The 9,776-nt window shown below is 31.5% G+C and overlaps 1 protein-coding gene across 1 annotated transcript; it reads left to right on the forward strand.

Moving 5' to 3' along the window:
• Positions 1–249: 249 nt before the first annotated feature.
• LOC133336605 (23 kDa integral membrane protein-like) lies at positions 250–9,303 on the forward strand. Its single transcript, XM_061544888.1, has 4 exons — positions 250–342; positions 7,928–8,287; positions 8,357–8,551; positions 9,178–9,303. Exons 1-4 carry the CDS (start codon positions 283–285, stop codon positions 9,247–9,249), a joined length of 687 nt encoding a protein of 228 aa, XP_061400872.1. The 5' UTR covers positions 250–282; the 3' UTR covers positions 9,250–9,303.
• The last annotated feature ends 473 nt before the right edge of the window (positions 9,304–9,776 follow it).

The raw sequence follows: 9,776 nt of genomic DNA on the forward strand, positions 1-9,776 counted from the left end.
AAAATGTTCGCAAAACAGTTGTTGTATGAATGTCTCGAACACAAGCTTAAATGTTAACTTTTACAAGCTGCTATCCGTGAGATAAAGGCAATCAATAAGAAAATCGCAGTTAGATGAAATTATTTTTTTATCGAACGTTCCCATGCCTCACTTTCACACCCCTGCCGACCGTGGGGGCGACCCCCCTTATCATTTTATACTCGAATTTTTACGATCATCACTTTCCAACATTTTCTTTAATAAAATTTCATTTTTTCCAGATAATTTAAAGAAAGCAACAACATGGATTGTGGTACCACATTTGCCAAATATGTCCTATTTATATTCAATGCCATCGTATCGGTAAGTTTTCATTTCAAATTGAAGAAAAGCTTGTAAACAAAATGTATTTATTAATTCAAAAACTGGTTTATTATGTAATAGCTGACACTTCACTAATACAAAAATATTGTGGAATAAAATTACAAAAAGAAAACCTGTCGAAGCAGAAACGAAAAAAGCTTAGCTTTAAACATGTGCAATGTTTATCTAGCCTAAAGCATTGTGTGTATATGATTCAGTCAAAGCAAAGCACACAATTCATTTTTCTTCTCCTTTTGCTTTTGTATAGTGTAACGAAATTACGTTTTGATTATATGATAATGGGGGAAATTTCAAGATCATCATTTATTTAATAATAAAAAAAAACAACAGTACACGAGGGTATTTACAATTTGCAAATACAATACAATTGTAAGCAATTTCAGTTGTTATTTGAAAACATAAAAATTTTAGTATTCAGTGAGCTAGGTGTACTTAGTAACAGTTCTTACTTACCTTGTGTACCACTTACTATAGTGTTGTAATTTCAAATGTTAATTGTTTTATGAAAATCTTTTATATTAAAAAGAACAAAATGGATTCTTTCAATGGGTAAAGTTTTGCTCTCCCCTTTGTAAACAAAAATTTCACACTTATTCTTCTAATAGTTGACATGGATCCGTGGATTCAATCAATAAAGGACAATGGAGAAAAAGGAAAGAAAGTAGAATATCGAACCACAGAAGAATAATGAATAACAGCGAAATAGAAAAATCTATCAATGAAATTTATGAGCAGACTGACAAAGATGAATATTCGACAAAGATGAACCTAATATTAGAAGATAAAATGACATGTAAAACAACAAGAGTAGATCTAGCAATGCAACTGCAAAGAACGAATATCGGAATTACACAGAAATTATTTCATAAACCCTGAACTATATGGACTATCCAAAATACACAAAGAAAATGTACCGCTTAGATCATGCTACAATTATCCATCAATGGCAGAATCTTAAATCATATAATATCACCTGAATACAATATAAAGAACTCAATGGCCCTTAATGCAAAATTGGACCAAAAAGTCTGAAAGAGAATAAAATCTCTTTTGAAGTTGTATCGTTCTTTTCCAACATACCTACACATCTAGCAATAAAAAACATTCTTCACAAATGGGAAATTCTTCAAAAGCACACGAAAATTCCGAAAAAAAAGATTATTGGGGCTATTGCAATTTTTTCTTATAGACAACAATTACTTCCAATATGATGGAAAATATACACACAAACGTATGGCATGCCAATAGGGAACCCGTTCGATAAAAAAAAACCCACTGTTGCCTAGAATAGGAGAACAGTACAACAATAACTAATTTCAAAATGTGTAGACGACATTTTCCCAATTTTAGACAAAGAGCATGTTACAGCTGTTCTAAAAATTTTACGTCACTATCGGTTAGAGAAAATATGAATACATTTTTTATGTTTTACGTATTCTAGTACAAAAAAATTTGTATAAAAAATGTTTCAAGTACTCCAATTTCACGGTTTCCTTATACCAAGAGATTCGGGCCAGCCGAAATAAGTGTACAATTTGTTTATGTGTACACACTATGGATTCCATAAATTATTTAAACATGCTGAGCAACAGATTGACTAAATGCTGCTGTTTTCTCTTTTGTTGTTGTTGATTGGAGATAATAAGGTCAATCTCATCGAGTACAAACAAATGATACGAAGAAGGGTATATAGAGCATCTTCCGCTCCGTGCTACAAATGCATATTCATTGCCTTCTCAAATACCGCATTATAAACACTATATACACGAATGCGAGCTTCGTTTATTTTCATAAGCTCAGTTTTGTATTTAAAGATCCATCTCTGACTTGACTTGAGATTCGAGTCTGTTATTTCACGATATTTGTTTTAATTATATTCACCAATGGTTTGGGGTATTTGTTTTCAAAATATTTTTATTTTGTCAATGTTTGTGTCCGTGTGTGACGAGCGGCGGCGTACCTGACTAATTTCGTCATTACGAAACTGTGAATGGCTGCTAACCGGTTTTTTGAGTTATTTGTTTTGTGCGAAAACAAAAAAATAAAAAATGGGGCTAACAAAAATTCACAACGTCGTGTCTGTGTGATTGTAATTTAAATTAACATCGACAACAATAACAATTTAATAATTTAAAAGCTATTGTGTTGCTAGAATTTCAATTTCATGTATCCAACTACTACACCTTCATATAGTGGATGTGTGGATGCCAGCGAACTGTCCATTGTCATACCGTTGCATGCTAGCTTTAACCGTGTTTTGATTTACACAAAAAAGCGATTCTGAGAACTTGTAATGAAAATCGTTAACTATAATTTAGAATTGCAATGTCTACATACAAATATTCACATATAAATTTGACAATTTGATTGATTTCACATCATGTGATTACTTTTAAAACTCGGAATAATGAAAACTTGTCTTTAAGCAACAACTATATTGAAACGCATTTATAAGCCCAAAGATTGATAAAGTGCGCCTCATTGACTAATAAGAAAGCTTCAATGCCTCGTTTATTTACATTTTATTTAAATTGGAAATTCACTAATCTTAAGGCATACCCAACAATAAACAAAAAACGTTACAAATTGCATTGATTTGGATTATTCTCAATTCATTTTTTTTGTTCAAGACAAACAATGAAATCATAATAACGTTCTCAGAAAGCACACTGACTCTACTTGATATCACAACCGGTTTTCGTGTTTCAACGATTTTTAAAATGCTTTGCTCATATTTGTTTTTTTTTTTTTGTTATTACTATTTATTGTTATAATTTATGTGTATTGTCCACACAATTATTGCACTGAAGGGAGTATGAGTATTGAATGAATCAGATTGTTTATTTTCTTTGAAATTCGATTGACACATATCTAATTGATTTAATATTTTCCGAATATGCGATATGTTTGTCTTTCTAGCCTCATGCATATATGATTTGTAAGATGGATAATGGAATTTGTTGTTGATCGTTAAAATTCCCCATATATTGTTTGTTTTCTGAATATTGTCAACTATGAATAAATTATCCGATATATTAACATATTATACCCGTTCCAATGCTAGTCAAATAGAGTGTCATAAATGTAAAATACAGACGAAATCGCTTATAACGAAGGGCAAAGCACCGTAAAAATCGGGCGCTATTCGCGAAATGTCGTTATAAAGGATATCAAATTAACGGCAGAATCTTTCTCGGGACTTTTAACACAGTCGTTATAAACTATTTCGAAAAAAATGAATTTTATAGTTTAAACAGAGCAAATATATTATATACATGTCATTGATTTAGGAATCTCTGGGAGATTTTGTAACAATATCACTCATCGCCGTTTGTCTTAATCAATTCTTTTGCTGTCTTGATGAAAGATAAAATTCCATTAGATTCTGTCTGCAAGTATGGACAAATGTATAAATTATAAAAAAAAATCATGATTCCTCCAAATTTCACAATTTTTATTTATTTATTTCTCAAATTTCATTTTGGTATAAAACAAAATTGTTATTACTTCAATATATCATTTTACGTACAGTGTGCATGTATAAAAGTATGCAAAAGCAATAATTTTTAAGACGCAATAATTTGTTCTTTCCATACGACAAAATATGTTGTGTGGACAGACAGACGACGAGACATTATCGGCATCCTGTCTGCTTTTATCATAGGGGAGGAAAATGGCATTCATTATTGTTGTTGTGGAGTTCAGTGATGCGTCAGAAGAAAGTAATGCTGCGTAGAAAGTGAAATTCTTAATATCAGCATTCATCACTAACTGAAAAATATTATCCCTCACATTGTTGTTTGGCAATAGTGGGGTAGCAAGCAAACAAAGAAGCAAAACAACTTGCTGCATTCCCATATAACGCACTATACAACCGGCACATGCTCTCTGTAGGTACATTAATGTGAGAGAAAGGCGAAACGATTGCAAATCCTTCCCCAAATGTGGCACAATACGAAATTTGTTGTAGATGTTGTCCCCCGCTAATGCCACATTGTGGATGACAGTTAAGGAAATGAAACTAACCAGTGGTGTCATTTTTTGATTGATGGTGCGTGCGGGAGGAGTATGACAAGTTTTCAATACTACCAACTTCTCTTAATCGAATGCTCAAATATGTGTGAAAACAAACACAGGCATGGAACCCCTAATGCTAACTACGTCGTATTTTATGTTGTTGTGAATATCAAACAAAACATTTTGGAAGATGAAGCCCTGCAAAGGCCTACGAAGACAAATTTTGTTCAAAGACGTACCCGACACGTACACAAAGAGCTTCAATCAGGTTTTCTTCAGTTTGTGGATGATGATGGTGGTGACGTCATTTTTTGGGTTTTATGTATATTTTAACCTTCGCTGAAATCATATTTGCCTTTAAATGTATAGTTGGTAATTTTTTATTCTGGATGATAAAAAATATTTATGTATTATGAAGTGGAAGAAGATTAGTCTTTTTTTTGGTCTTGAGATGATAAAAATATTTATGTATAATGAAGTATTTAAATATCACTTCCTTGTCCCTGGTCTAAGAAACGCCAATCGTACATGGACTGTACAACATTTTTGGTAAATATGTAATGATTTGAAATGTAGAATGTCAATACAAACATCTTATTAATTAAGAAATGCGTTTAATAACAATACCAATCCGAAAGATATTTCTTTGATACATATGTGGTTAAAATGTATCTGCCTCTTAGCTACTTGGCGCCAATAAAACGGACAAATAAAATTGTTGTGTGCTCAACCACCAGACAAGTAGTTTTATCCAATTAAAATCTGTTTGCCAGCATCATTTTCATTCTTCATCATGTGTCCTCCATACTCCGATGGCTGATGTCACATAACGTGAACTTTGTCAGACGGCGGGTATACAGCCTAACCTTCTTATATACAAATATATATTAGAATCTATGTATGTACTCATCATTTCTATATATTATTTTTTGTTGTTGTTGTTCGCAAAAAAAGGAATGATATTTCGTGGGTGTGAAACATAAACGGCTGTTTAGGGAATCCAAAAAACAAAAATAATTACATTCTTTAGATCATGTTGTCATGTCTAAAGGTTATTGTTTGTGTGCTCTGTTGTGGTATACACATTTTTTTAACTTATCGCATTTATAGCAATTATGAAGTTGTTAATTTAATTAAAACAATTGCAAGTGTGTGACCACGGATATATGCCTCCAATGAGTACTAAATTTAAAGCCCAAGTGTATGCGTGTAAAAATGCAAATAGTTTGTAACAAAGGAATGCTCATATGAAGGTGTATCTGTATACAACAGTATTATTCTCATGTAAAATTTAGCAAACCAATATGACAGCATACAGTTATATTTATATGAAAATATAACCCAGCGAAAAACAACATGTTGAGATTAGATCAGGTTTTAATCATGAATGACCTTCAGTTATTTTTGCAAAGGACTGCAGAACCAAAACTAACACAACGAATCGGCTATATCTTTAAAAATTGTTGAGATTTTCACTTGAAATAGAAACAATGGAACTTCGATACACACTTTATTTTTCCTGTTTTCTATATTCTAAAGACATTGCGGTTTTAATGGTATCAAATGAAAAACATTTGGTAGCCAACTATATTTTTCGACGATGGTGTCCTTCTAAAACACTTACATCTCACAATTGATTATACTGAACTATACATTTTAGAGTCGCTGGACAGCAACATGTATAAATTGCTGTGCGATGTTGAAAATATTAGCCATAGGCTTTGCGAAGTTGAACGTTGATTTAGACAGATTTTACTGATTAGATAGTTCGTCTGTATATATTTTATATATATTATTTTACCTATTTATATTCCACAGAAAATTCATTATTCTTATTGAATGGACACTGAACCATGATTTGAATAAACTCATAGGGTAGTAATTCTTTTTCAACTATGAATCATGGATGCTTTTAAAAAATATGTAACACATTTATATTTTCACTACCGAATTGGTAAACAGAACCACAATTGCGGTGGTTGTTGTTATATTTTACATGCGATGATCTGGAATCTAAAAATATCCTACAAAAGTAAGGAGCGTACTACCAAAGAACTGTAAGGCAATTACTTATTGTATAGTCAATAAAACCAATACTACCATAATTTTTGTTGTATAAAAGTGTACTCTAAATAAAACCTATAAAATGTAGGATGTCAGCAGTCGTACCAGTCTTCGCGGTCATGCTCTCTATGATTTTTGTAATCATCACAGATGTTTTCCCAGAAGGATGGACTTTGCCGGATTTTAAAAATAACCTCCGTTCCATAACAACATCCACAACAGGCATTTTACTTCCTCTTTCAAGTTTTGTCATGAATAAATTAAATTTCTCACTAAGTTTTCTTTATTCCTCCTTCACCTTGGACATTGGAAAGTATGTAAAACGGAATTGTGGTGGTGCTATTCACAGAGCCTGACAATTAACAATTAAAAAAGAAACGTTCATTGCCATTACCTTTATTTAATGAAAACCAATAGGTTTTATTAATAAGAAACAATTTCCTAGTAAAGAATCTGTCAGCTGCAGTTATTTCCACAAAGATGATCTCATATGTTTACTTTTTCTCCCTCGTTTTTTATTATTTGGCATCGCCAGCCATTGTTGTTGTGAATCAAAAAAAAAAAAAAAAAAAAAATAAGAAGAAAATCGACAACAATACATGAACGAGATAAATTCTTTATTGAGTTCACAAAGATTATTGTTTGCATTGACAGACTATTGTTGTTGGGTACAATATGGAATTTTGAATTGCAATAATATATTGTACTAAATTTAATATTTTATTTTTTTCAATAACAACAATAAATTTAAGTCAATTTATAAGCAAATATAAGTTTCTATAGTCGTATTTTTAACCTAATGGAGTATTGTATTATGGGATTAATTGTGAAATCCTGTTCCAATAAATGGCCTAGACAATTTTACAATTAAGAAAATAGTTCTACACATACGATATGGACCCGAACAAGTTTTATGAAAATTTAGTTAGGATCAGAAAAAGAGGAAATAAATTGAAAAAAAAGAAATTCATTTTGTTTTAGTTTACCTTTTAAATTATGTATATAAAAACACTTTATTTATCTAAGCACGTATGTTATTGCATATTTTCGCATTTGTTTGCCATAATAATAACACGACCACAAACGATTGCATAAATCCCCCAGATGGTTATGTGGTAACCTTAGTCGCTTTCAGAATACATAATTAGCAAATCGGTAGACATATTAGAAATTCCACAGAAATACAGACTATAGTTATATTTCCCTAAATAGTTGGGTGGTAATGGACAAAATGTGCACGACATGAATGACATTTTCTACTAATTAGGAATGAAACCCTTTGGGAAGTACACATTGACCTCATAGAAGTACAGAAAAATGCAGTTATGTTTCCACAATAATTTTATTTGAATTCATATTTGAATGAGAAGAAGAAGTTCACAATTGTTCCATTTGAACTTCTAATAAATCTGTCCAACAACTACAATGCCTTATTTTTTCTTTATACATACAAATTTATAATATTCTTCTTTTATTTTTGCAGATTCTTGGCATTTTGGTCATTGTCTTTGGTGTTCTAATTTTGAACAGCATTGGCATGATCGAAGTTAATGGCCAAACTGGATTCCCACCTCAAGCAGCCATGCCAATTGGCATGATTACCATTGGTTCGATTGTTGTATTTATCTCATTTTTGGGCTGTTGCGGTGCCATTCGTGAAGATGTCTGTATGACAATGTTCTATGCCGTTCTGATGTTGATATTGCTGATCGTTCAATTGGTCGTTGTTGTTTTGTTATGGACTAATCAGGATAAAATTGAAGGAGCCATGGATAATGTTATTGAAAGCGCCTGGGAATCCGAAATTCGTGAAGCTGGTGTATTTGAAGTTGTTCAAAAATCGGTGAGTAACGTCGTGAGCAGTAAAAATGTCCAATATATAAATATATAATGTTTTCCCTTAACTATTCAGCTCAAATGTTGTGGTGTCAATGGTGCCCAAGATTATGCTCTTGCTGGTTTTATTCCACCAAAATCGTGCTGCCCTGCAGATGAGACTTGCATCCTTATTAACTACTATTCCGGTTGTAAAAAAGAAGCCCGCAAATTCATTGCAGGCAGCTCGGAAAAGGCTAAATACTTTGGCATTGGTTTAATTGTTGTTGAGGTGAGTATTGTATTTGATATTCCAATTCATGATCGAATTTATAAATGAGTGATTCATATGTCGTTGATTTATCATATTTAATTCAGAACTGACAAAATAAGGTAGCTTGGGAAAATTGTAACTGTTGCCAGGAACATTAAATTAAAATATTATTCGTGATACTGTCGGAATCATATATTTGAGCTATAGGTCGTCTTATTACTCAATTCAATAATAATTGAGAGCAGTACAACAGGAATGTGCATAATTCCTGACAAAGCTTTGAAAACACATTAATATCTGCAAAGAAATTATCATAAATCTCATTGTAGTTAATCTTGATATCCTATGACTACAACAATCTTTTCTGTCCCCTTCAGTCCTTAATTCAGGGGCAATGTATCTGATATTAAATATTTAATTTTATTGGCTTAAGGACAACCTACACGTTCAAGGCTACATAACACATTTAAGGAGACATCGGATATAACGACATTTTCAATTATTTCTATGTGTTGAGCTTAATTATATACATTACTAGTCATTCCGTCCATAGTTTATATATTCAATTTACACAATTGATGATACACAAACAAGTACATACATTTACTATAATTTAAACATATTTTTCAATTTTTTCTTTGCAGCTTGTCGGTTTCATTTTTGCTTGCTGTCTGGCTAACAATGTACGCAACAATAAGCGACGAAACGCTTACTAAATTTGGAAAGCAATGAAGGACGACGAATTCCAATACCAACATTGCCACCAAAAACAATATACAAAAAATATAGTTTTCCTCAAGTAATTTTTTCATGCACATAAAGGATTTTCCGACGCAGAAATACACAAAAAAATAGATATAGATTGTTATATTACAACAAAACAACAAGTATACCTGCTAAATCAAACCAATAGAATAAGTAATGCAAAATTACCAAATTTCATATATACAAAAACGCATACATATATACCACATAAAATTATATTCTATATACAAATGTATACCAGTTAATCGTTTTATTGTTTTCGTCCTGTAATAGATTTACAGGTAACATAAGAACAAATTACTGCAGTGTTGAAAGTCATGAATTAATTATTCTCATCTGCTGTATATTAATTTTTTTATTATTAGTAGTATTTATGTAAAAAGTGAAAAAAAAAAACAAAAAAGATTTTGCACAATGAATTTCCCTACATTATTACAATATTTATGTACATATTTACATGTATTGGTAATGCATAATT

This window comes from Musca vetustissima, unplaced genomic scaffold (assembly GCF_032173495.1).
Source record: "Musca vetustissima isolate MV318-11 ecotype Yass unplaced genomic scaffold, APGP_CSIRO_Mvet_v1 utg14404, whole genome shotgun sequence".
Lineage (NCBI taxonomy): Eukaryota > Metazoa > Arthropoda > Insecta > Diptera > Muscidae > Musca > Musca vetustissima.